This window comes from Antedon bifida, chromosome 9, assembly GCF_963402885.1.
Source record: "Antedon bifida chromosome 9, ecAntBifi1.1, whole genome shotgun sequence".
In the NCBI taxonomy this organism is placed as follows: domain Eukaryota; kingdom Metazoa; phylum Echinodermata; class Crinoidea; order Comatulida; family Antedonidae; genus Antedon; species Antedon bifida.
The window spans coordinates 292424-319948 of record NC_136234.1 but is presented as its reverse complement, the minus strand read 5'-3'; the positions used below and the strand labels follow the sequence as shown (position 1 = coordinate 319948).

At 33.2% G+C, this 27525-nt stretch overlaps 8 protein-coding genes and 1 non-coding gene across 13 annotated transcripts in view; 4 read left to right on the top strand and 5 right to left on the bottom strand.

Moving 5' to 3' along the window:
* The window catches only part of LOC144851834 (lysosomal proton-coupled steroid conjugate and bile acid symporter SLC46A3-like), a 123302-nt gene that overhangs the window by 442 nt on the left and 95335 nt on the right, over positions 1–27525 (bottom strand). The gene's annotated exons all lie outside the window — the stretch shown is intronic.
* On the top strand, positions 399–20908 carry LOC144851830 (C4b-binding protein alpha chain-like). 3 transcript variants are annotated; one of them, XR_013614228.1, is made up of 11 exons: positions 399–511; positions 1043–1145; positions 1391–1570; positions 1823–2023; positions 2501–2617; positions 2781–2978; positions 3083–3268; positions 3593–3769; positions 4290–5054; positions 5222–5516; positions 20897–20908. XR_013614228.1 is itself a non-coding variant. In XM_078709461.1 (10 exons), the coding sequence occupies exons 2-10, from the start codon at positions 1061–1063 to the stop codon at positions 5245–5247; spliced, it is 1935 nt and encodes a 644-aa protein (XP_078565587.1). In that variant the 5' UTR covers positions 399–511; positions 1043–1060; the 3' UTR covers positions 5248–5662. The 3 variants fall into 3 exon arrangements, 2 of the variants coding, with proteins under 2 accessions (XP_078565587.1, XP_078565588.1); XM_078709461.1 differs by lacking the exon at positions 20897–20908 and having other exon boundaries at positions 5222–5662; XM_078709462.1 differs by lacking the exon at positions 20897–20908 and having other exon boundaries at positions 495–539; positions 5222–5662.
* On the bottom strand, positions 5733–8853 carry LOC144851836 (dynein regulatory complex subunit 5-like). The gene is made up of 5 exons (XM_078709474.1): positions 8747–8853; positions 7941–8221; positions 6954–7811; positions 6653–6816; positions 5733–6497 (listed from the first exon to the last, which is right to left on the bottom strand). Exons 2-5 carry the CDS (start codon positions 8206–8208, stop codon positions 6330–6332), a joined length of 1458 nt encoding a protein of 485 aa, XP_078565600.1. The 5' UTR covers positions 8209–8221; positions 8747–8853; the 3' UTR covers positions 5733–6329.
* LOC144851835 (UDP-GalNAc:beta-1,3-N-acetylgalactosaminyltransferase 2-like) lies at positions 8923–13994 on the top strand. The gene is made up of 12 exons (XM_078709473.1): positions 8923–9094; positions 9737–9851; positions 10677–10780; positions 10955–11043; positions 11146–11247; positions 11478–11573; positions 11905–12021; positions 12203–12305; positions 12436–12619; positions 12855–12933; positions 13286–13473; positions 13697–13994. The coding sequence occupies exons 1-12, from the start codon at positions 9004–9006 to the stop codon at positions 13899–13901; spliced, it is 1473 nt and encodes a 490-aa protein (XP_078565599.1). The 5' UTR covers positions 8923–9003; the 3' UTR covers positions 13902–13994.
* LOC144851832 (uncharacterized) lies at positions 14045–17202 on the bottom strand. Its single transcript, XM_078709463.1, has 7 exons — positions 17040–17202; positions 16560–16650; positions 16331–16469; positions 16009–16173; positions 14727–15771; positions 14533–14622; positions 14045–14391 (listed from the first exon to the last, which is right to left on the bottom strand). The coding sequence occupies exons 1-7, from the start codon at positions 17186–17188 to the stop codon at positions 14310–14312; spliced, it is 1761 nt and encodes a 586-aa protein (XP_078565589.1). The 5' UTR covers positions 17189–17202; the 3' UTR covers positions 14045–14309.
* LOC144851833 (threonylcarbamoyladenosine tRNA methylthiotransferase-like) lies at positions 18639–24000 on the top strand. 3 transcript variants are annotated; one of them, XM_078709464.1, is made up of 13 exons: positions 18639–18757; positions 19816–20005; positions 20170–20282; positions 20840–21070; positions 21217–21337; positions 21429–21532; positions 21636–21802; positions 21888–22033; positions 22226–22286; positions 22401–22520; positions 22779–22925; positions 23219–23374; positions 23635–24000. In XM_078709464.1, the coding sequence occupies exons 2-13, from the start codon at positions 19857–19859 to the stop codon at positions 23761–23763; spliced, it is 1644 nt and encodes a 547-aa protein (XP_078565590.1). In that variant the 5' UTR covers positions 18639–18757; positions 19816–19856; the 3' UTR covers positions 23764–24000. The 3 variants fall into 3 exon arrangements, with proteins under 3 accessions (XP_078565590.1, XP_078565591.1, XP_078565592.1); XM_078709465.1 differs by having other exon boundaries at positions 18730–18757; positions 19821–20005; XM_078709466.1 differs by lacking the exon at positions 18639–18757 and having other exon boundaries at positions 19875–20005; positions 20181–20282.
* Positions 18983–19666, bottom strand: LOC144852304 (uncharacterized). The gene has a single exon (XM_078710079.1). It carries the CDS (start codon positions 19664–19666, stop codon positions 18983–18985), a length of 684 nt encoding a protein of 227 aa, XP_078566205.1.
* LOC144851844 (NPC intracellular cholesterol transporter 2-like) lies at positions 24861–26888 on the top strand. The gene is made up of 4 exons (XM_078709485.1): positions 24861–25020; positions 25298–25402; positions 25803–25978; positions 26230–26888. The coding sequence occupies exons 1-4, from the start codon at positions 24933–24935 to the stop codon at positions 26311–26313; spliced, it is 453 nt and encodes a 150-aa protein (XP_078565611.1). The 5' UTR covers positions 24861–24932; the 3' UTR covers positions 26314–26888.
* Trnae-uuc (transfer RNA glutamic acid (anticodon UUC)) lies at positions 27442–27513 on the bottom strand. Its single transcript has one exon. It is a non-coding gene; the product is annotated as a tRNA-Glu (tRNA).

Here is a 27525-nt window from a genome sequence, read left to right as displayed (position 1 = left end):
GTAAAACACAGTGATGAATTGCTATGTAAATGTCATTTATCATATTATTAAATGTTTCCTATTCTTTATCATTGTGTTTTTTTTACTCTAACCAAATTGGTTATAGTAAAACACAGTGCTAAATTGCTATGTAAATGTCATTTATCATATTATTAAATGTTTCCTATTATTTATATGGTTATATAGTGAAACACTGTGCTCAATTGCTATTGTATTATGGACGAGTTCTGAGAAGAAGTATTTAAAGCTACAACCAATCAGAACAGTGTTAATCAATATAATCCATGGCTACAACCAATCAGAAACGTCCAAATCGCAATAACCCCTAGGCTAACAGCAATTATTGGCCCGAGTAGCCTTTTAAACCAGACGTTGCGAGGTTTAAAAAGTAAAACATGATTTACTCGCCAGTTTGGTATTACCTGCGATATATCCGCGAGAGACAACATAGCCGAATCGCCGTAAAAAAATAAAGTTTGAATGTTTTACTTATAATAACGGCTTAAAACGGGTAATTTTTTAATGTTTAAGTATTAATTGTAAGCATGTTGTATTATCAAAAAGTTTAAATAAACATGAATACTATAATAGTCTAACTCAACCTGTTTTTTAGGTTGGTTTCCTACTCTCATTCTCCTCTGACTGACGGTGAGACTGAGTGGTAGGCCTAGGCCTAGCTAGCCGGAAAGTTGAAGGCCTACTGTGTAGTACAATTTAGTTCCAAGTAGTATAGTAGTAGTAAGGTAGGCCTAGCTACCTCCTTGTGAGAGATCCGGCCTACCATATATTAATTATTATTACTGTAAGTAAGACTGGTAAAGGGTGCCGAGCGAGTGTCCACATTAAATTTAATTAATTTTTAAAATCAAATTATTAATAATAATTGTTTTGTAATTAGGCCTAGGCCTAATATAAATAATTATAATTTTAATGATTAAAACAAATTATTAAAAATAAATATTGACTATTGTTCTGAGCATTTCTTTAGTTGACTCGGGCAAAATTAATTTTCTTTACTTAATTTTAGTATTTTAATTTATAGGTATTGTGACGAATCACTATGACTGTAAATGTGTGTAAATTACTGTGTTTGCTGGTGGGGATTCAGCTGGTAAAGAGTCTCAGTCTCACAACACCTTCTAAAGGTAAGTTACATTGATAAGTAGTTACATCTACCATATTTGGACACATCACTACCATATTTGGGCATATCACTACCATATTTGGGCACACTTTTTTTGTCAGACTGACTAGATTGATAGTGTAGACAGAGCTTTAGATATTTAGTACTGTAGTATAACAAAATATGTTGTTTATTCTTAAAACAGAATGTGATGATGCTGCAATATTGTAAGACTTGAGAAAAAAAAACGTTTTCATTTATTTTCAGGCTGCCTTGATCCAGGTCCTATTGACAATGGAAGTCGTGATCCACCACCAATTCAAGGCTATTTAAAAAGGAATACTATCATTCATTACTACTGTGATGATAACTATATCTCTAAAGGAGCAAAAAAGATATTTTGTGGCGATGAAAATCAGTGGTTACCACAGATTCCGGAGTGTATTCGTAAGTTTCAAGCTACTGTACAATACAGTACTGTCATCATTGTTACATAACATGCCAATGAAATAGTCTTGACCATTGTAAATGTGGGGGAATAACCTGTGGCTTGCAGCCTACAGTAACTGTGCTGAATTGCGTGTGTGTGGATGGCACAATACAATTAAGGTTAAACTTAAGGACCAACTTAATTCTGTCTTGTACTCAGACAGATATTATTGATACTTTACACTAATTGGTACATGCTTATTTTTTCAGCAACTATATATTGTCAAGAGCCAAATATTCCCAATGGTAAAATATCTGGAACGACAGTAGCTGGATCTCAAGTTCATTACAATCCTAATACTGAAGCTGAGTTAACTTGCAATACTGGTTTTGAACCATCAACAAATGGGGAAAGTGTTAATCATTGTGGAGATAATGGTGTGTGGTCCTATACATGGGCTCAATGTAAAGGTACAGTACTTATCATTATGTTTAGGAAATAATAAATCCCATCATTTGGTAAATAAATAATTATTTAATTGGTAAAGATTGTGGAAACAGTGATGGCACCCCTCATTCATTATTAATACCAGTTGGATAGTACAATATGTCAATATACATTACATAGAAAATTGTTTAGATCTAAGTATCTAAATATACAAAAACAGTGCAAACTACACTATAATATTCTTGACAAAGTTGCTTTGTTCTCAAACAACATTCAGTGCCCAATAGCACCTTAATAGACTATTTGTACAAGAGATGATGGACAAGTAATATCTACCGCCACATAAACCTTAACAGGAAATGAGTTGAATTGTGAAAAATGGACTGCCTTTTGTTATTAACCCCCAAATACATTATATTTTAATTGTACCCTAAGTAGTAGTAGTAGACAGATTTGTACACTAATCATTTTAAAGGCAATTAATTATTGAATTCTTACAGACAGCAATGAGTGTTCTTCTAACAACATTTGTCAACATGAAGGATTCTGTATCAATACAGAAGGTTCATATCGTTGTCATTGCAGAGGCGATTACTTTGGTGCCAACTGTGAAAAAGGTAGCACACTAACAAACATGTTATTTGCATGAAAACTACTATTATGTTGAATGTCTGCACAATTAGTATTTAATTCAGTAGGAATAATATTTAAATAGTTATGAAATTGTATATATTACAGTTATCAATAGTGTAATACATATACATATATTTGTTCTTTTAGAAGTGATTAAAGGATGTTTAGAACCAGAGAATGTAACTAATGCTTACAGGCATTTTGGTAGGGAACCTTCACCTGATAATGGTTATTACTACCTCGATACCAGAGTCACTTACACTTGCATAGATGGCTATACAATGACTGGTAGCAATGCGTTGTTTTGTACAGATGGACAATGGGAAGGAAGCTACCCTACATGTAGTAAGTATAGAACTTTTACCTCATATTTTTCCATTGCTGGAAGATGCCCTTACAATCTAAAACAACAAAAAAAAATTCAAATTCATATTCTTGTTATTTTTCAGGTATAAAGTGTGGTCATCCTCCAATAGTTCCACATAGCACATACAAGCCTAATCTTGAATTGTATTCTACATCAGACAAGGTCACATATGTGTGCAAAGAAGGTTTTTATCTAGTGGGAAATGCTGTTATAACATGCGATGTGGGCAACTGGACCGGTACTGGTCTAACAACTTGTGCCCCTCAATGTAAGTTTACAATGAATTATCTAATGTTGTCAGTTTATTTGCATCATCATTACACAGATTTTCGTCTACCGAATTCTCTCATGTATGACAATACTTGCACAGTATCATAGACAAATTCCATAATACAGCATCTCATGTGCATTACATGTGATAATGTATTATGGAAGGTTAGGTTAAGGATTAGAGTCTATGATATAGAAAAGAATTTACCAATGATACTAAACAAACAGTACCAAGAATCAGCTTGTTTTCCTCCATTGCTGATGTTGACATTCCCAGAATGTTATTAATAACATTGGTAAATAAAAACACTTATTTTTGCAGATTATTGTCCAGATCCTGGTACACCAGCTAACGGTGATAGATGTTGTCAAGACGTGTTCATCCCGACAGTGACGCTCAAATTTTATTGTAAGACAGATTATGTATTGATAGGTAACAAGGACATAACATGTCAAACGGATGGTACATGGAACACTGTGGCGCCTTTGTGTCAATTAGGTATGTTAATGTTTATCAGGGCAATGAGATGGGACATAAGGAGGTGAAAGGTGCATGCAGGGTACATGCATCAGATCTTTATCTTTGGCTATCTTGCTCTATTTACTTATTTTACATCTGATAAACAAGTAAAGGTGAATAAATATTTTGCATTGCTATTAGACTAAGCTTGAACTTAATAGTACTGTTCATAATATTTTATTATAATTATTAATAAATTACTGTTATTCTTAATTTTGTTTTTAAATTTTATTATAACACATACACACACATAATATTTTAATTTATGCAGGGGTTAGGCTTTTACTATTTTCCTGGGCTCCTATTATCATTCTTTTTCTTTTTATCATCAGTCATTCATGTTGTAATTCTTTACAGCATTATAATTATTAATACATTACTGTTATTGTTAAGTTTGTTTTTATATTTGATGGTACCACAGGTTATATTTTAATTAGGCTATTACTATTTTTCTGGGCTCCTATTATCATTCTTTTTCTTTTATCATCATTCTTTACAGCATCTCCTGATACAGCTGACGGTGGACAGCATATGTTGACCAATGAAACTTTTACAATTGTTGTAGCGATATCAGGATCTATCATGGGTATACTAACCGTCACCATCATTTTGTCAATTCGTGAATGTTGTACCCAAAGGCGTAGACGACCACGCTGTCGATATCACTCGTCAACCATAGCAGCACGTGTTGCTCGTATGCGTGAACGCCATAACTCCCATTTGTTGTCGTTGACCGCAAATATGGAAGTGCCGTTGCCATCGTATGAAGAAGCCACTGCAGGTGTTCAACAACCAGGTGATGATGTATCTTCAATACAAACAGCTGGAAATAACGATGAACGTCCACCAGAATTGCCGCCACGCCCTGCAAGTATGACGCATAACCAACAACCAGTTCAGTCTCTACAAAGACTTGACAATAACCCTACATTAAATGCACCACCTAATCCCAGGTCAAGCAGGGTTCCTTCACGGCAGAGACGCAGGAGGGAAAGTCAACAACAATCCGTAACTGCCGGTCCTCTGATGGAAACGTCATCAGAACTAAATGAATTGCCAAATTCTAATAACAGTCTACAAATGAATGATTGCAATGTGGCAATACTTGATTCAGGAGATGGTACAACAATGAATAACGATGATGTATCGTTGGAAAGTGGTGTGATGTCAGACCAGCAAGATGGCAGCAACAGTGAGTTATCCGCAATAGCTGGAGAACTTACTCCCTCGGCTTCTTCAGAGAGTTTGTCAACCTTTGATGATGGTATGTACATTTGTCATTGTTTCAGGAATGTGGTTATAATATCCTATTTGTTAGTTCCAGTTGCTTATATTCCTGTCACTGTTGTGTGTTTTTGTGTATATCAGCACTGTCTCCTTAATCCCAAAACTATGGTTATTATATTAATTGTGATTTTGTTTTCTTTTTAGGTATACCACTGACTCAGCAAAATTAAATACAAGCAAAATGTATGTACCATGATGCATGCAACTACATACAGTATATTTTTTTACTTAGAATGTAAAATATTGATAAATGATGTAATGATAGTAATTTACTATTGTACAAACTTGAAAAATGTAAGAAACTTTAATTTAAACACATAAGTAAACATTGGCTCTCAGGAAGTTATAGCCAATGATGTAGTAAGCTAATATACAGTAGGACAAGAAAGCTAGATAGGAAACTTGGTTTAGTAGACTATCTATGAAAAGAAACATTCCTGTTCTGAGATCACAAAGCTTTTGATTGGATTAAAACCTTGTACTATGTGGTACACTAAATACCGTAGTAACACATTTAAATCATTTGGACACCTGATTTTGCAAATCAAAAGTAATTTTAATATCACACATAATATCTTTCTGTACTTAAACTAAATCTTGAACTAATCTAGTAGTAGAAATAGACATTACAATTATCTTGAAATACATTTCTCAGCCATTACTTTATGAAATATTTTTCATAACCATTTGTATCATGGGTATTTTCAATTCCAACTGACTTTATGCAAATAAATTTCTGTAATCAATACAAAAGTTGTTGTGTATTTATTGCACCACCACATAGCAATGAATAAATCCATCATTGATTAACATGGATATGTTTGTATTCAGTGTTATACATTAATCTTGGTCACTAGAGTGTAAACTTCAAGGTTCACTAACCTGATACATCTCCACATATGATGTAATACAGTGTCACATTATAATGTATCACATGCAGTACCTCTTTTTAAGGCTTATGGCCCATGATACACCATCACATGTGACTGTATTACAAAATTTGCCTATGATACAGTACCAAGAATCTGTTCCTAGCTCCCTGAAACTTGAATTTACAAAAACATTACTCAACTAAACAGTGTGGAAGGGAGATGTTAGTACAGTAATTTAATTGTTTACATTAGTCATGATTCCAAAAAATTTCTTTCCATAAATTAATACATATAATTTAATAAACAATTTTTTTTTTATAATTTAAATAGTTCTACAACTTTTGTAGTAAATGCTTTTTTTTATTTATAGTGTTAACGATCTAGTTTTGTTCTTTCTGAACTTTCAATTCACGGTGCATTTCTTGGTTTCTCTTGAGCATTTGGTTGATGGAGTATTCACTCTCCTGCCCGACCTCTGTCAGCCGAAGGTCAATGTGAAGTAAGGTTGTGTTTTCTTCTAAACCTTCCTGTATTTGCTTGCCACCATCCTATTAAGAAAAAGTAAATATACATTATAATGAAAACTGATGAGAAATAATGAATTGTCAATTTGAAAATGTTTGTGTATAACAACAGAGAAACTTGCATGTAAGTATGTACTAATAAATGAGCGTGTAGAATAATCTAGATTAACAATACTTACTGGACCTAGCCTGTTGCATGACAAGTCAATATATTTTAAGGTTGTATTATGGATGACAATTTGAGCAAGTACTGCTGCTGTTGGTTCACTAAGCTCATTACTACCAAGATTTAAGTTCTCTAATGTTGTGTTCTTAGTCAATGTTTGACAAATTGCCTGACCACCTTCAAAATAAAAAAAAACAGACATATAGTTGAAAATGTAGATAAATGTGATGCATCCTGTTTAACGGAAGTAAAATCATAAGAGTAATAACATTTAGCCTACTTAAATACATTTATATCAAATTACTACTCATTACCATCATCTCCAATCCTGTTTAACTTCATATCCAATAGTTTAAGAGTGGTATTCTTGGAAAGTGCATGCCCTATTGCTGCAGCACCATTGGCCCGAATCTTATTGTTACTCAAATTCAATTTAGTAAGTTTACAACGTCCATTGATAAACTTCCCAATGGCTCTCGCTCCACTGTCTGCAATCATGTTGTGAGATAGGTCCAGCTCTGATAGACTTGGATGGTCAAGGATATGTGCAATTAGAACACGCGTCTTATCATCATCTACTTTACTTCTGTGTAACTTAAACACTTTAAGTGTTCGACATTTCTTAATACACTTAGACAATAAGAGACAATCACGATTGGTAAACATAAACAGGTTCCACTCGAAGTTCATACCGCAATCTCGTACTCCATAAGTGATACTAAACTCTTGCAAATGTGGCAGTTTGTCAAAGACTGTGCTAAACTCAAAATGGTCCATAGAGGGTGTGTCTAACCCAGATTCACTTCCTACATCTGACACATCATCTGGGATTTTGTTCGGTTCCTCTTTGACTGGAGGAAGCAACTGTTTTAAGTCAAGTTTCCAGATATATGGACTAGCAAGAGGAAGAGTGTTATTCAGTTGTGTTTCTTCTGTAGTCTCGGGTACAAAATGTTCTATAATATATTCAATATGTCTCTCAAAGAACATTCTTTTCCAGTTGTGTTGATACTTGGATACATCACATACATTCCATGTTGCTTTACACCTTCTTTGCCAGTAGCCTTCATCACACACAAGGTGAGCAACTACTGATAATGGTAGGTTGGTTGAAATCTTTTCCAGAACTTTGTCTTTGTATTTTGGCAACAGCTCATTCAGCTTTGGATGTTCTGTGGAAAAAATGAGTAGTTTTAGTAATAATTTAATTTTAGAGAAAATACTAGTAGATTCCATGCTAGAAGAATTTTTAAAATGTTTTGGTGCTTCTCAGTATGTAGTATAATTTCATACAATATTACCTGCAAAGTTATCAACAATATGCTTCACACAAAGTTCTGTTAGCAGAGGAACTGTAGCCAATGACCAATTTGGATCTTCTGCAATTATCCGCCTCATGTTTCGACTATCTACAGCTGAATTGTTTTTGGCGCTTGTTAAAGGAGAAGGTAACGATTTTCTTGTTCCACCACTTTTGACACTCTGTTTAGTTTGTGAAAAACTCCCGTTGTTATTTGCATTTTGGGCATCAGCTGATGAGCCATCAGTAATCGGTGGTTCGGTAGACATGTCGGAATCTTCTCTAGATAGTAGGAGAAACAGAAAAATCATTAATAAAATGTATGTTGTGGCCAAAAGTAGACGAATAAAATAAACTAGGCTAAATAAAATTAAACATCTTTTTATTTATTTTTAATTTACCATTGTTGGGCATTGTCAATTTTTTAGTAAATTCTCAGTCATAAATATGATAAATTGCTTTATAAAGTAATACAGTAGATTGACATGGAGAATCCTACCTAGGCCTACCTAGCTAGGCCTAGCCTAGATACACTTACTACTAGCCTAGCTAGGAGGCCTATTTTAGAGAATGCCTCGACTTTATACTAGGCCTAGGAGGCCTTAGTAGGCATAACTATACTGCTGTGACCACAAGCTAGCTATACTTCACATCTAGCCTAGCCTAGGTCTAATTAACTAGATTACTAGGCCTAGGCCTAGCCTAGCTAGGGCCTAGATTGGATACAAGAAAACTAACATTGCAATGAACTTGGTAAAGTAAAAAAACACATCAATAGGAAGATAATGACTTCATAAGTAAACTTACATGAAAATAGATTAATAATTTAATGATTTAAACGTGGTGTGGAGGTTGTAGCGAAACAAAAACAGCACTCTCTGTTTGCTGTTGCTATGGAACTTCCAAAAATGATAACAGGAGATTTATGGAGTCCGCCCTCTATAAAGTAGTATAAACAAAAACAAATCACACGTGGTGGGAGGCGAAGGATCACTGGCCTTGGCTGGATTCGTCTTGTCTTGGTGGTGGCCTAGCTAGAGTAGTAGGGAACTGCAGTGCAGATTATGGTGTTTAAGTGTGTTTATATTAGCCAATTTCTGTGCATTCCTATGTTATGTATCTGTATAGGCATTTTCTTTCTTTCTAATGTTAAAGGTAATAATTATTGTTTAAAATCATGAAATATGATCTATCATCTGATAAATCAATGAATAAATGATATATATTTATTTAAAAATAAGGCATATTTTATTATCCTATATAAATAGTATAGGGATATGCCCTGTTTATACACATAAATCTCCATTACTGCAGTGTTAACTGCACCACATACTAACTTTGTAGTAGGCAGAGTCACGATCACATGGCATGGAGCGAGCAGGGATTAATTATTAAAAACAATTGGCATAAATTTCGTAAAAGTGGTTACGTCTGCTTTATGTTTTATTAGTTCAATATCTAACTAGAACGGCACTCCGAGAGTGCATACCTCCGCCTATTGTAAAATTTAACAGAAAAAAAAAAGAATTTTTTTTAAATTTTTGTGTCTTAATGCTGTGTGTGATTAGGCTTATTTCACTACAAGCATGTGTATGCGAATTTGGTGTAATGGTTATGTAACCAGCCTTTCAACTATCTATATTTTCATTTTGGTAAAGATCTTGCAATAACTTTTTGAGTAATCCTGCTAACAAACAAGCAGACAAACACACACGGTCGACTACATATACCTCCTTGGCGGAGGTAAATAAAGGATTACTGTACACCGTATGTTCAACTTGTTGCTCTTGATTACAGTAAATGAGGAAAAAGAACTAGTTGTGGGAATACTATCTGCCAGAGAAAACTTTGTTAGACGAGATGTATTGCGAAATACTTGGGTAGGATACACCAATGCAAAACTTCAAGACCGGTATTTACAATTTGTATAATGTTTATAATATTTCCATATATAAACTTTACTGAACATTATTTTGGTTACTTACTTTAAATTAACTGTTCATTTTGGTAATTACAAAAGTATTTTTATTTATTTATTTTTTTTTATTTTAACCATATTTAATGAGGGTGATCCATCCAGCATTTGCTGATCATTTGGGACCCTCAGAACAGATACAATATACAAAAAACAACAAGAACAGAAAAGTAAAAGAAAAAAATAAAATTAATTACAAAAGACTAAAAATAATAAGAAAATTTGAAAAATAGAAAATAACTGAAATGTTAAATTAAGCAAAATATAAAGTATATATATATAAATAAAAATTTAGATCTGCTATTTTACAATAAAAATCAGGAAAAGGATTACATAGTTTTGAGAAAAGTCATAAGTCTAGTTTTGAAAGAGGAAAAGGATAAGGAATTGCGGATAGATAGAGGAAGATCATTGTAGAAATGAGGGGCCTTGTAACTGAAAGAGAGTTTGAAAATTTCAAGAGTAGGTTTAGGAATGTGAAGATTTCCTTTTGAGATTTGACGAGTGGTCATTCTCCCATTGGCCGTAATTTTAGTGAGGAGATGGCATAAGCCTTGAGGAGCAAGAAGATTTAGGGTTTTGAAAGTAAGACAACCAAGTTGGTAGTGGAGTCTTTTCTGAAGAGAATTGCTTTAAACATTTCATATATAACAACTAAGTAATAAAAGGATGAAATAGAAATAATTAATTTTTAATACTAAATACTACAATAATAAGAAATTCATTTGCTATACTTTTTAATAATAATATTTTACTTTTCAGAATTAAAGTAAAATTTGTCATTGGAAGCAACTGTTGTCATATTCATGAAGATGACAGAATAAGTCCATATTCCTGTCACAACTTACACTATGACTACAAAGGCAGTAAGTGACTGTATAGTATGGTAGTATGATTTTATTAATACATTTGTAGAATAATGCAATTTTCGTTGGTACTACCTGTATTTATTTTTCCATTTACAATTGAATTGTCTGATGCACTGTACACTGAATTAGGTTAGCAATCAATTAATGGAATTTATCTTTTTTTTTTTATAGATTTACGAGATGAAATGTTTGTTTTTAAGGACACCATTTCAGTGAAAACTATCCCCATGGAGCTTCAGAATGTTGGATTTGATTTCCGGGTAAGATTTTCTACCTAGCCAATCAATTTTGTCAAAGTTTTTAAAATATTATTACCAATAATAGGGATGACGCGTAATGAATATGATCATTGGTTATTTTAGGTTCATCATGATGTTGTTATTGTAATGCTTGGAATATTAAATAGCTGTATTCAATCAAATCAAAATATATACAATGTCAGTCTCTATGACGCCTCACATCAGGTAAGATCAATTTATTTTTGTATTGATCTGAGGATCTCTAATGCTTCAGCCGGAGGAGCCACTAGTAATACATAAATATGGTGCTTGAGAAATAGTTGAAACAAATTAAAGTGAAAAAATAATGTTAAACAAAATAATAAAGGTAAAGGAACTTCATATTAGGGACTTCACCAATACAATCAATAACTTATTATAATTAATCTAATCGTTATCTGTATTTCTTACTTTAGGAGATTTTTGTAAGTGTAAACTTTAGTGCTGATGATCCTGGGATGTTATCTGGTGTTTGGCGTTTTAAAACCGTAAAACAAATGGTATACCCAAAAGTAAGGTATTCATTTTATTCATGTGGACGTGGTGCCGTGTAGTATATCTAATCGAAATCTAAAATTATTTCAACCCAATCATACTCGAGTATTGTTTTTAAAAGTGGTTTCAAACCAGTTTTAAGCTCTGTCTACACACTATCAAACTTTATGTGACAAAAAAAGTGATGTGCCCATATATGGACACGATGATGTCATAACACTACCATTAGGCACATCACACTTTTTTTGTTAAACTAGTTTGATAGTGTAGACAGAACTTTATACTGCAGTATTGTTTGTTTTTATTTCTAATCTGTTGTATACTCAATTTTATTCTCATATTTTGCAGGGCTTTGAAGGATCCTTAATAACTCGTGTTGATGTACAGAATGTTTGGCAAAGTATAGATCCATTGCAGCATTTGAAAGGGGCAGTTCAAGAGGAAGGTGTAATAACTATTTCAAAGGTACAAACATCAAGAACCTCAACAGTATTTTTCATAACTAAATATACATGGTGTACCGCAAACTTTATATAAGCATCATTTGGAATGATTACCTTACATTGTTGTAAACTAGTACCGTTTTTCATCAAACTCGTCCTCCCTAAAATATTAAATAATTTATTTTATTCAATTTTCTTTTAAGGGACTCCGAATTATTAATGAGAACGGTGATTCTTCTTTTGAACCTTTCATGAAAGAAACTGATCATCAACTTGCAAACAGCAATATGTTATATATACTTGATGGTGAGTGAAGTAAATTTGGTGTTACTAAAATATAGCAACTCACCGTGTTTTCCACTGCATACAAGCAGAAGTGTGTAGCTAGCAGTTATATTACTGCTCTTTACTTTCCATAATATCTTCATTTGTTTAGATTCAGAACAGGTTCACTCATGGCACTTGAACAAATCAAAACGGGATTTAGAGCGTCTCACTGAACTTTCTAAGGAATCAGAATTACTGAAAGAAGAGCAGAATAAATACAACGATATACTCTTTGTTGATGTTATTGATGTATACAGCAATATTCCATCAAAGCTTTTGAAATTTTATAAATGGTAAGGGACTTAGTTTTAGTTCATAGACATGTTAATGGTAAAAAATCACCTATTTGCTGCTTGTGAATAAAACAAATTGAATGAAGAGATTTTCCCCCTATTTCCTAAAGCTCTGTCTACACTATCAAACTTTATGTGAAAAAAAATGCGATGTGCCCATATATCGATATGATGATGTCAGATCACTACCTTATTTGAGCACATCACACTTTAGACTTATTGTCTTATTCTTCAGGGTGTCCAATTCAATACAATTTAAATATATCATGAAGGCAGATGATGATACCTTTGTTAATCCTTATACTTTGATAAAGGTGAGAATACTAACAAGTTTTATACAGTACTTACAGGTTGGTTTCCTTGTTATTGGAAACTCAATTATTATATTTACTGGCTCTGGAATAAGCCTTGACAAGTTAGTCTGAGAGATGGGCTTATGTCCGAGGTTCTGTATTTAAATCATTGAGATGAAATAACTGCACATATAGGGAGTGGGCTTATATTTGAGGACCAAAATGTAATTGGTTATTTCCTGTATAGGTTCATTGAGATGAAAATAACTGCACATAATATGAAGTGTGGACTTGTTTCGAGGATGTGTAAGGTACTACAGTAATAGAGTACATGCTCTTGTAATGCTTTTAATAAATGGAGTCTGTTAATTAGTTTTTAGATGAATATAATCTGAATGCAAGTTGGAGTTGGTGGGGAAGTTTTAGAAGAAATTGGAAGGTGAATCAATATGGCAAGTGGGCAGATTTTGAGTACGATTCACTTACGTATCCACCATTTGCTTGTGGATCTGGAAACATTCTCTCATCAGATCTTATAAGCTGGATTGCAAATAATGAATGGTAAATCAGATGACTTCTTTTTAAAATAATCTGCTACAAAAAGGAATGTTAATCTCCTTGCCAATGTGCTTTGATAGAGAATAAATGCAAATTTTGATATGAGATCAAATTTGGGTCACTTTCAAATGCTTTCGCTACTGTACATTTAAATATGTTACTCTTACTCATGTGTCTTTTATTTTTCAAGAAAATATATTTTTAATTTAATTGTGTTTTTTTTTAGTTTCCTACATTGCTATCAAGGAGAAGATATTTCTGTCGGTATTTGGCTGGCTGCAGTGCGCCCTCACTATATTCACGACTCCGACTTCCTTTGTGACAATGGTTGCAACTCGGAAATGATACTATCTGCACAAAATTCCATAAATGATACTCTTGCCATGTGGGATAATTTAGTAGCCTGTAAAAACCCTTGTAGGTGTTTTTGAATTTATTTTTTATTTGATCAAAAAAGATATTGACATAATGTTGTGTCTTCTGTAACTTGTATAGAAAAGTATTTTAAAAGTTGTATTTTTATAGGAATAAAACACAACTAGAACATTAATTCATGTAAAAAACTGTCAAACTTGGAATCATAACAATGATCATAAATATACATGTGAATCGGGAAGTCAACAATATTATGAACCCAGTACTCCTTCAAAGAATGAGTACAATAAAAGGTAAATATTATTGAACTTTAAATATAAAACAGCAATACAAATGTTGAACACTTAAACACAACCATCATAAATTAATAACTTTTTAACTAACATTATAAAGTGATAAAATCAATTATTGAAATATCCATAATAATAATAATAAAGTTGATTTTTGCTTTCAAAGATAGTGGTTTACAATGTTTGTTTCTGTTCTGAGATAATTGAGCGTTGTCGCTGACTTCTATTGTACTCGTTCAGCTCACAAGCACGTTCACTAAAACAGAAAGTGGCAAAATTAGTTTTGGAGTGAACTTGCAACTGAATACCAAAATGTAATTGGGTTAGTTAGTTCACTCGTAGCTACAGTTTTAATATTTTCAACAATCATGGTTCCCAAACATATTCATTTTCTTACCTATACAGTGTCTTGTATTCTGTTGGGAAGTCTTTCCAAGTTTTTCCCAACAATCTTGTAATTTCTCTTCCTTCAATCTCAGGCCAGCAACTAAAATGAGTTAAAGACAAAACATGTTTACAGTAAAAGTAAACTAAAATTTAAACTATACAAAAAGTTTTATTTCAATATTAGTACAGTATTTAATTTTTTACCTTCGAAATTTATGATGGTTAATTTTTGTAAATAGTTGATAACCATTAATCCAAGATCTGCTGTTTACGGAGGAATCTTGTGATGTGGAGAGGGTGGTTGGACTTAGCTTTGGACCATTGATAAGTCTAAGTACTTGCTCAATACTGTTTGGTAGCTGTATAGTCGCACCACTTCCATCTAATGGTATTGTTGGAATTGTCTCGCGTGTAAGCATCACATCATTTTCAATCCAATTAATGCAAAATTCATCTTCATCACTATCTGTATCTTCGTCAAATACAACTGATGAATTTGTAGACATTTCAACAACAGCATTGGGACTGAAATCCTTCATTGATTTTACTTTTTTATCTGATATTGGTGTGAACTTATCTGTTGTGCCAATGGGTTCTTTGAGTATGAACTCATCTATGACACTGACTGGAATGTAAGATTCTTCAGGTAATCCTACTGCTGTTACAGCTGTTAGAATGTCATCTTGAGTTAAGACACCATGTGTCCTGTGATCTTCTCTCAACTTATCATAGGCTGGTAAAAGAATTTCATCAGATTTCAATGACAAATCATCATCTTGGGAGGCTATCATCTCATCTGACATTTGAGTACTGGTGCAGCTTCCTGACCAAAAGCTTGGATTGGTATTTGTAAAAGAGCTAGTACTTGAAGTTGGACTTGAACTGCAATCTGAAACTGGATCCGCAATATTTTTGTAGTGTTGTGAGTTTGTTACATCAGATTGACTCTCATAACTTAAGTTCGTACTCATCTGTTTAGTAGTCGTTAAATCTTGGATGTTACTTTTTGTCTGAATTTTGATAGGAAACGGAATATTATTTGGTACATCGGCTGCCTGTCGTTTTTTAGCTTTTAACTGACTGGTGCCAGGATCCACTCCACATGATGTTGTCGTCTGAAGGACATTGAAAACATAAGGTGGCACTATCACTGCTTTACTAACCATTAGTGGTATTGGTACTCCATGATTATCAGGATTTTGAAAACCTGCTGGAATGTTTGGGCGCATGATTGGTGGATAAGTATAGTCTGAAAAAATAAATTAATAAAATAAATGTAAAAGATTCAATTAATAAGAATGATAAGTAAATAAATGTATTGCTTAAAGATTAAATTACTGTAGTTTGAAAATATATTTATGGAGATTACCGTATATGATTTAGTATAATCACTCACATGGGATTGATATACTGGTTATGGTAAATGTATGATAACAATACAATTATAGTGAATATTAAGTACAAAAACAACGGTAGAAATTTATACCAGCGGAAGATTTAGCAGATGTTGATCGGTGCATTCTAGAACCACCTGGAATGTCATGCCTGGATTTGCAAATTGGTGGCAAGACTGGCAGTTTGTGGCCTAATAACTCTTCCATAACTTCATTACAAAATGGCGTATATGCTGGAACTGAGCACTTCTTTTCACCTATTTTACAAAATAAACATATTTCAGTATAATATAGTATTAGTACTGTACTACAATTTTTTAGTTATTGTATAATATCAAAACAGATTAGACCAATTGATTTATTCACACTATTTAGCAATGATTGTATTAAATGTGTAAAAATAAAAATAACTACCTTGAATATTATTAAATGGTTTATCAAATACTGCTAGACCACCAACAAAATCAGACTGCATATCCAATTCATAGCTCAATAATGAGATCTTTGTTTTCAAGTAATCCATATAGGCACTTGCTCGATGGAGAACATTGTACTACAGTATAAGGAAACAATTTTATAAATATTTAAATTTTTGTGTTAAATGTTACTGTTAGTTTTTTATCTATGTTGGTGCTCTGCTTACCTTGGTCTCATTCTTTGATGGTTCTCCCTGGGGGTATGGTATTGTTTTGACAATCTCTTTAATTGCAAGATTTAGATTATGATGTCGGAATCTAAAAGAAAGAAAACATACTAATGATCATCACTTATTATTGGTTTTTTTTTTTGGTATTTGGTTGTCAAATATTCTTTATCCCACATGAGGCAATTTAAATAACAGGACTGAAGGAGAATATTATCATACCATCCATACCACCTACCATAAATACAGTATAATCAATAAAACACAAAAAAACATATTCAACCCAACATAATAATATTCCTAATGCATAATACTGTTAGGCCCATTGTTAAATCATTTTCAACTTATATTTAACTGAGGCTTATACCAGTTTGCAACAAAAGAATTTCATTTTTGTTGATAACTGGATAACAAGAAACATTCAAATCTATTTAGTCAGCAAGAATGCAAACTACATAAATTAGTCGACAAGTACCATACCTTTCATTCATTCGATGTTGTTCTTTTCTATCCTCATTTACCATTTGTTTTTTCCGTGACCTTGGTGATGTTTCATGGTATTTCAGAGGATTCCGCGGGTCTACAATAACCCTGTAAGGTTGGATTTTACCATGGTTACCTTCATGCATTTTCTAAGTTACTTGGACCTATGCTGGAATTTTTAAAAAAGTAATTGAATTAATAATATTTATTTTTTTAAAGTTGAACTGTATAAAAGTTAAATCTAAAAAGTTCATCCTAATTAAATTTGTACAGTGGTCTAGGCCTATATTTTACTGGTGTAACGGTATATGGGTATAGACCTACCAAGGAAGATTAAAATTGACTCTTTCCTGGCCTTACTATTAATTATTAACTAGCCTAGACTTAAATATTAATATTTTACTATACTAAAACAAAAGAATTCTCTAGGCTAGCTCACTATAAATTATCATCCAACTAACTATGCTAGATAGATAGATACCTAGCTTTTCAGCTAGCTAGCCTATCTTCTAATTAACTTGTTAAAATAGTTTATATAAATAGGCCTAGGCTAGGCTCGGTTCCTATCTAGCTCCGCCTCTGTATACTACCTATCCTAATATTATTAATTAGATTAGATAGTAGGCCCTGGGCCTAGCTAGAGGTTGCTAACTAATAAAAAGTAGGCCTCTAGTACTTAGTAGGCCACACCTGGCTAGGCTAGGTAACTATAGTAGGCCTACTACTAGCTAGGCTTAGGCTAGTACTATATAGTACTAGCTAGACCTCTAAACTAGTAGGGCCTATTATATAGGCCATGCCTACCTAGCTAGGCCTAGCTAGTAGGCCAGGCCGGTTTACAGGTCACAGGCCTATCTTCATTTTTGTGAGATATAGTCTAGGCTTAGGCTAGGCCTGGGCCTAGCTAGCTAGCCTAGGCACCTAGCTAGGCCTAATTATTAAACACGTTTTTCTAGTAGGCCTAGGCCTAGTACTAGCTAGGCCTAGTAGTAGTAGGCCTGGCCTAGAGGTCTTATTATTAGGCCTAGCCTCTAGGCGCGGCCTAGCTAGGAGCCTAACTAGTAGTATTAGGCCTAGCCTCTACTCTAGGTAGGCTTCCCTATACTTCAAATCATATCAAACATGCAGAGTTATTAACTAATAATAATACAGTAACAATAATAGTATAAAAGAATACCCTAAATAAAAATTGATTTAGCTAGGCCTTGCTAGTCGAAGTTCGAATAGGTAAAGGTGTTGTCATGTGATAGGTGTACAAAAAAACACGCCGAGGACGACCCGAGTGTCAATACCTTGATGGTGATTGGCTGGAAGTTCAGTCGTTTTGAAATATTGTATGTTGTGCACGTGTTGCGGCTAATATGTCAGTACCCATAAACTTTTACTATCAAAATGTGGCCATAAATGGATTCTACTACACCATGGAGCTTTCTAGTACTTACTACATTACTACTGTCAACTACTGTTGTAATCATGGATTACATATTTCTCCATGATTACACCAAAGAATGATAGTATTAGTAACAGTTTTACACATCACATAAAAATAAATATAAACAAAATTGGACATTGAGGGCAGTCTTTGTTTTTGATGGGGCATCATGTGTGCATGTTAACGCTATCTTTGTGGCTATATGTGTTGAACAGCTGATACTGAACGTATTACTTTTGTATTTATTAATATTAATTATTCTATATTAATATATTATAATTACGTAAGTAAGATCATAATGCTACTATGCCTAGGCCCTATTGTAGAAGTTACTAGCCAGGCCTTAGGCCATAGAATTATAGTAGTAGTTTTAGTAGGCCTAGCTAGGCCTCCTTTTAATTCCACTCTCTTCTGCTGGCACTACCTTGATCTTGATCTTGATTGGATAATTGATAAACTCCAACTGGAGTATCACTCAATATGTGAGTAGAGGTTGAAGAGGGGAAAGCTAGTCATGAATTAGTTTGGAGAAGGTTTTAGTGATAGTGGTCGAAGTTGTAGAGAACGGGAGAGCATTCCAGTCTCTAACTGTGTTAGGGAAGAAAGAGCTCTGGAATCGGTTGGTCTTAGCCACAGGAACTTTAATTGTAAGTGGATTGTGGTTCCTTGTACATCTTGCTGAGTTTGGTCGTTTACTGTATTCTATATGATCTTCAAGCTTCAGGTCAATCTTTTGATGGACAATTTTGTGCAGCATCATAAGTCTATTAACTTGTCGTCTGCGCTGAAGTGGTTGGAGGTTGATTTCGTTTAGCATAGCAGAAACAGAAGATTCTCTACTGTAATTGTTTGTGATAAATCTGGCTGCACGTCTTTGGACAGCTTCGACTTTTTTGATGTTGCAATTTGTGTGAGGGTCCCACACTGAGCTACAATATTCAACATGGGGACGGACAAGGCTTTTGTATGCTTGGATCTTGACATTCCGTGGGGCATTGCCCAGATTTCGACGGACAAAGCCCAGCATGCCATTGGCTTTGTTAACTGCCCTGTCTACATGAGGGTTCCACTTCATGTCAGTAGATAAGGTAACTCCTAGATGTTTATGTTGATGAAGAGCCTGTAGAGTGTGCCCAGATAACCGGTAGGAGATACCGTCGCGTTGTACTGCGTGCATGGATGTACTAATCATAACTTAAGCCTACTGTAGTCCCCACTTAAAATACTAGTAAGCTTATTAGCTATGGCTATAATAATTATATATATTATAAAACGTTGCTATGGTCACATTACATGGTTATTATAAGATAAATTATATATTGCTTCCATTTTACTACACAGTACAGTTTAGTTCCATCCAGTACAGTACAGCGTTTGCCAAGATGTCTCATGGGTTAGATGATATTGAAGACATTGTCTCGCTTGAAGATATAACACCTAATGAGAGGTTTACTAACAAAACAGATGTGATTCCAAAGTCTAAGAAACGTCATAATGTATCACCAAAACAAGAGGAATTAGTGGCAGACAGGTATTACGAACATAAGCAATTTCATATTAAAATTATTTTATGATTGGTTAAATAAAATTTAAGCATAAATTTGTTTGTTGATACTGTATATGTTATTTTAGCCATCACTCTGATCAAAATAAAACTGACCTAAATATAAATTGCATACTTATGTTTAATTCAAGTATTGTCCCAGGTACTCAGAAGATTTATGTGAAGACTTGGGGTTGCTCACATAACAATTCAGATGGAGAGTATATGGCAGGACAACTGGCTACTTATGGGTACAATATCACAGGTAAAGCCTGTTTTCCTGTTGATGTAACATTACAACGAGTTGCGTTAAATTGACAGGATTCAACGATTTTACAGGAAAAGGGAATTATAAAAAACAATGTTAAAAATCGTTGGAATCTGCAATCGTTACAAAAATTAATTTAATATTTGTCTTTAGTGTAAGCATAGATTAAAATATCAGCAAAAACATGTCCTAGGCTGGGTTGATACATCAAAATCCGTAACTTTTAAAATTTCCATGTGGGCCCGGCTGCGCGTGGCCACCTTGGTTTTGCAACACTTCACGGCCGTGTGTCCCGGCAACCCTTGAGAAAACGAAGAAACTATGAACAATCACATAAAAATGTGTAAATATTAGCGGTCCTGCTCGATCATCGTTATCGTTACTTATTTTCAACTTTAATGATTTGAAAATTCGTAACATTACGTCGACAGGAAAACAGGCTTATGCTTGTATTAGGATAGTATTTAATATGTTTCTCACATAAATATAAGTTTCACAACAAAAGGAAATTCTAAAATGATATGTACCATAAAAGTTTTAATTGCGTTTTATAGATAAGGCTGATGATGCAGACCTATGGCTGTTAAACAGCTGCACTGTGAAAAACCCAGCTGAAGATCACTTTCGTAATGAAGTAAAAAAAGCACAGAAAAGTGGAAAACACTTAGTTGTATCTGGATGCGTACCTCAAGCTCAGCCACGCATGGAATACATCAATGGTGTTAGTATTGTAGGAGTTCAACAGATTGATCGTGTAGTAGAAGTTGTTGAAGAAACGTTAAAAGGTAAACCATACTTTGCAAGTTAATATGGTTGGTACAACCAAAAGGTTCAAATATGTAATTTTAATGACAATATATCGTACAACTAATAAGTGTCTTTATAAGACTATAGCAGAACTCAATGCATAACTAAATAACTTTTTTTTCAGGTCACACAGTTCGATTGTTGGGTCAGAAGAAAGCAGCAGGAAAAAAAATTGGAGGAGCTTCTTTAAATTTACCAAAAATTAGAAAAAATCCACTAATTGAAATAATTGCTATAAATACAGGGTAAATCCATTTCAAATCAAGTTTCAGAAATATCTTTTTCAAAAACTAAAAGTATAGAGTACAAATATGAAAAATTTTTGATTAATTACAGATGTTTGAACCAGTGTACATACTGTAAAACAAAGTATGCCAGAGGAGAATTGGGTAGTTATCCACCTCAAGAAATTGTGGACAGAGCTAAACAATCATTTCAAGGTAACTTGCATCACTCTTTATAATACATTTGCAACAACACCGTATAATTTTAATGGCACCATTGATATTCATTGTGATCAAACTGTGAACTTTTTACCACTAGAGGGCGTTTGTGAAATATGGTTAACAAGTGAAGATCTAGGTGCATATGGAAAAGATATTGGAGTGACTATTGTAGAGTTACTATGGCAACTTGTGGAGGTTATACCTGAGGGTTGTATGATGAGGATAGGCATGACTAATCCACCTTATATTCTGGAACATTTAGAGGTAAGATTGTTTGGTCAATTTTGAATTATAGTTAAATTTTATCCTGGATTTTGTATATGATTCTGATTTTTAAAATTATTTTTAGTCTATCAGTAAAATATTATCACATCCAAGAGTTTATTCATTTCTACACGTACCAGTTCAATCCGGATCAGATTGTGTCTTGGCTGATATGAAGAGGGAATATACAGTAGATGATTTTAGACAAGTTGCAGACTTCTTAAAAGAAAGGTAAATTGACGTCAAGCTTTCAAAGGATACTGAATAAATACAGCACTTAAAATATCAAATATGATTGATTTGTTTTCAATCATGAAGTGTAGTTTAAAGTACAATGCTACTATATTTGTGTACCTATTGACTTTTCTGTAATTGGATCAACAAGATGAAAACCACATTTAAATTATTTGTTAATTCCAACAGAGTTCCTGGTGTTACAATTGCCACTGATGTGATATGTGGATTCCCAACAGAAACAGTGGAGGTAGTAAAAATACACAAGTTTATATTTTAATCATGTTCTGTAGCTCACTGTCATAGATTTACTGTACTAATAAATCAGATTCATATTTTAATTCCATTTTGTTAATTTTTACAGGATTTTAAAGGCACTCTGAAATTGATTGAGGATTATAAGTTTCCTAGTTTATTCATCAATCAGTTCTTCCCTAGGCCTGCTACACCTGCTGCTAAAATGCATCAAGTCCCTGCTGATGAGGTATAATATTTAAATACCATACTCCATGGCTTTATTAATTAATACCTGTTTAGATATAGTATTATAGGTGGATCTAAGTGGTGTAGATCAAAGTTGTTTTGGCGCACAGCCAGCCCAAGCCTCCTAAATTTTGAAAATGACAATGCAAAAGATAGGACATTAGGTCTAGTTCAGTACTTAAAGTAATTAATTAAATACACTTTTTTAAAAACCTGGATACTCCACTGAGTATTACTTTATTTTCAAATCCTTTTACAGAAAAAGAGACGAACAAAGGAAGTATCAATATTGTTTAAAAGTTATGAAACCTACAGTAACAAGATAGGAGAAATACAAAATGTGCTGGTTACTGAAGTATCTCATGATAAACAGTATTATGTTGCCCATAATAAGTTTTATGAACAGGCAAGTTTGTTGTTAATTTTACACATTTTTCAGAAAATCCTAAAGTCAACTCTCTATAACACCAGCAATATTTAATGTTTTCATCTCACCTAATATAGTTTATATACAGTATATGCTTTTCTTCTTTTTTTTGGTTATCTTAGGATATTTAATGGATCATTTTTGTGTGTAAAGTGCTTAAAAACATTGTATTAGGCGCTATATAGGATTACAGTACCATTATTATTATATCTCTAGTCATGTTAAGATCATTATTTCTTAAAAATCATTACAGTACTCATGTTTTATGATAGGTATTGGTACCAAAGGAAGAGAGATTTTTAGGCAAAATGATAACGGTAAAGATAGTATCAACAGGAAAGCATTATCTAATGGGTGAACTTATTGAAAATAGTAAATTGGTAACAGCATCTATCGCACAACCACTCTCAAAGGGTGAAATATCTGGGGTAAGCCATTTAATTGGATATTTTTCTTGAAATCCTTAAAAAGTTTCTTGCCAAGTAATTACATAGACCAACTCGCACAGCGTCTGGTGTATACTGCTCCAAGATATAGATACGCATATTGTAATTCATCCAGGTAGTATTAAGTTTAGAAAGATAAATTTAATCAACTGGACTTACTTGTTTAAGAACTGCTCTAAGATAAAACCTACATTAAATAAAATTCTTTATTTTTAGTATTAAATATAACTTTTTCATTACAGGTGCGAAGATATTTACCAGCTACAAGCTCCAAAACACCTCTCTGGCTGGGCATAGCTGTTGCAGTTGCTATAATAGCAGGTTTTCTTGATATTGTCAAAATATCTTACCAATATATATTGAATACATAGTAGAGGTTACAAATGTGTTATGTTTTAATATCATACTGATACGGATATAAGCCCACCCTTAATCTAGGCTTATATCGCATCTTTACTGTATTATTAATATGTATATACTGTACCTAATTATTCACACAAAATCAACCTAGGAAGAGTTACTTTTAAACCCAAACAGAATATTTTATAGTTATCAGCATTTTATGAACTTGTCAATAAATAATACATTATTTCTTTTTATGTTTTAAACTTTGTGTCTGAGTAAATGTTAACATAAGTAATACACATTCAATGTAGTTTTATTTTACCATGTTCACTTGAATTGGATCCTCAGAACGAGGTGTGTGTGGTTGAGCAAAGTTAAAATGTTTATTTTTGTTGGGATAAACGATGTTGGCCTAAATCTGGTAAAGTGTATTTAATAATTGTGTGTTTTTAATATAGATTGATAACATTTTTAAAATACTGTTTCAATTTTTGTAAACTGCATGATGTACTGTGCGTATGACACAAAATAGTACCGGTATCGGTAATAACAAAATAAGATTTTTAATAGTAGGTCTAGCTATATATAGGCTAACTACTAGGCCAAGCCTACTATTTACTACTATACTGTAAGTAACTCCTAACTAGGTCTAGGCCCCTATGTACACTATAGGCCTACCCCTAACTAGGGCCCTAAAAGGGACTGGAGAGCCATGCCTTCATTGATTGACATTAGAATAGAGGCTGGAGTGTGAAAAGTACTGTAGGCTTGCTAACAGTGCTAAAAAGAACACCATCGTAATAAGTGAAGATTTTTCTTAATAAAAGCGTCTATATGAATCACACTTCACAGTAAATTCACAGTAGGCTGTTTGACTAAATTATAAACTTACGCACGTGGTGGTGTTGATACAGCGCAATTCCCCATTGGAAAAAAGTTTCAAAATTACGTCACACGCGCTTGGTTCTTCCACATAGAACGTTGGTGGCGTGCGCTGGATTCCTGCAGTAGCGCGTCATCATCGTACGACGACGATCCAATCAATTGTATTGTTTTTTGAACATCGAAAGACATGTGATCATCACAATCACGTGAAAAGTACCAGGAAGTATTTTCGCTCGAGTTCAGCTTGCTAGCTAGCTGTAGTCTTTTGCAGATTTCAGTAGTGACAGTGGTTGTAATTTGATTGTTAAAAATGCATTTTCTTTATCAAATTACGTTTACTATACTTCTTTTTATATCTTTTACATTTTCAACTAAAGTGGCTTTCAAAAATTGTCCAGGTAAAGTATAATTTGTTTTACTTTTTAATTTAACTAGGGTAGGCTACCTACTAGCTAGAGAGAGGCTAGCCCTAGAGCCTAGCTAGGTACTATTAGGTAAGGTAGATAAGAGAGGGAGATGAGGTGCGAAAGTGCATTAGCACCCTACCGATTGAGACAGGGTATCACCATTCCATTCTATTGTCTGTAGGTCCTATGGTTTTATCCTCTCTTGCTGAATGTTAATTTAAAAAGCTAATTATATTGAATTTTTAATTTAAATAATGTTTTTTTGCAGATACTAAAAGTGATGTTACAGCAGTAGATGTTGTCCCTTGTCCTGCAGACCCCTGTCAAATTAAACGGGGCTCATCTGTTGCACTTAAGGTTACCTTCAAGGAGTGTAAGTCATTGTTGGTGTCACCCTTTCATGTTTGACCCATGTCGTGTTTTTCGCAGATAATACAATGACACTGCGAGAACTTTATTGATTGCACTATAATAAATTATGTCTTTTTTTTCTTTTGTCTTTTTTGTTCATTCTCACAATTCTCAATCTCATGACTACTCTTTTTTTTTCATTTTTTTAAACTCATCTTTTGTAATTGTTTGTTTTCATTTGATTGAAAGAAAACAACTGTTTGAATTGAGTGTAGACTGTAGCTTCAATAAACTTTGATAAACACATTCTTGCAATTGTTAATCATATTAAGATATAAGATGGCTAGATGTTAGCATACTACACTATTATAGTTAATCCATACAAAGCATGAAGTTATTATTGTTCTCATTTTTGCTTTTAGTGTTGAATGCAACTGCTGTTCAATCTAAAGTGTACGGCTATATAGATGGTGTTAAGGTTCCCTTTCCTTTGGACAATCCAGATGCATGTAAAGACAGTGGCCTGAAATGTCCATTGGCCGCTGCTCAAACGTATACATTCAACTCATCACTTCCTGTAAAGTCCATCTACCCAAAAGTAAGCTTCGTTCTACATTTTTGTTATTTTATTACATCAATACCCAACAGTGACTTTTGTAGGATACCTTCTATAGTCATATTTCATGCTTCATTTTATGGTGAAAACTACCTACCTTTATAGTCATAGTTCATGCTAAACCATAAGACTTTCAGTTTCTTCATTTGATGGTGAACCACTTTTCATGATGAAGCATCTCACGACTCAAATTCTGTGGTGAAAAAATATTGGTACAGTATTTATTTTTCTAGATTAAGTTGGTAGCTGAATGGCAACTTGTTGATGGTAATGGTGTACAAGAATTCTGTTTTCAAGTTCCACTTCAGATTGTTTGAAGGAAACCGTGCACAGTACTTAGAGAGAAATTCAGCTGAAAAAAAATCAACATATCAACCAACCTAAAAGCATGAACTTAAAGGCCATTTAAAAAAATAGATTCTCTAGAGTGTATATAATTATTTCCAACATTTAAAATTATGCATTTTAATGTTCTACAAATGTGTATACATTCATAAAAGATCCTAGGATGCATGTCATACTAATGTATAATGTTCTAATTTACAACATTCCAGATAAATTGTTTGTACTTTTTTGTTAGATAACTACTTTTTATTTACATTAATAAGTATTTGAAAAGAACAATATTTGATAAATTCATTTAAATTTAGATCTAAATTATTTTTGAGAAAATGGTGGTGAACATATGTACTGATCATGGAGAATCATCGTCACTATTAATTCAAGTTCTTTATTTTATGTGAAGATATGTGTGGCCATCCTTTGTAAAACTATTCTAGATAACCCCCCATCCACATCCCCCACACCAGGTAAATATATTTATAAATTCTTCTTGTTTTATAGGTAATTTTCTAGATGTAAGTTTGCTCAAATAAACAATATAGAATTTAAATCGTCTCTGTGATTTATTAAATTGATTATTTTTACTGTATTTTTCATAAATTAAATTTCATAAATGACAATTTCATGCTGATTTTCTAAAATGTACCAAAAGAACAATAAAAGATCATTTGTAGACTGTATTTAACTGCCAGTGTACATTGAATGCAGATTGGCAACAGCTAGAGCTCTAGTAGAGGTGCTACTAAACATATTATAGATATATATAAAGATATTATATAATACTTTATCTCTATGTACTAAACAACACAGACAAATATAAATGGTTATTTTTTTTTTTTTCATTTATTTCACTATCATCATCGCAGCCTTAGCTGAATTACAAAGATATTTACATTTTCTCAATATTAAAATTTGTATAAAAGTATAAAACCAATGATAATATTTATTTCTTTTTATGAAGTTCCTTAATGGATAATGAATTAATACTGCCACAATTAAAATGAAAAAGTAGATAAATGTTAATTGGATGGATAGAGAAAAGTATTGTGAAACTCTGGTTCAGTTGTTTTTTGAAAAAATTAATATAAGAAAAAAAAAGTCATTTCCCGTGCCGGGAATCGAACCCGGGCCGCGTGGGTGAAAACCACGAATCCTAACCACTAGACCACACGGGACTTGCTTGTATG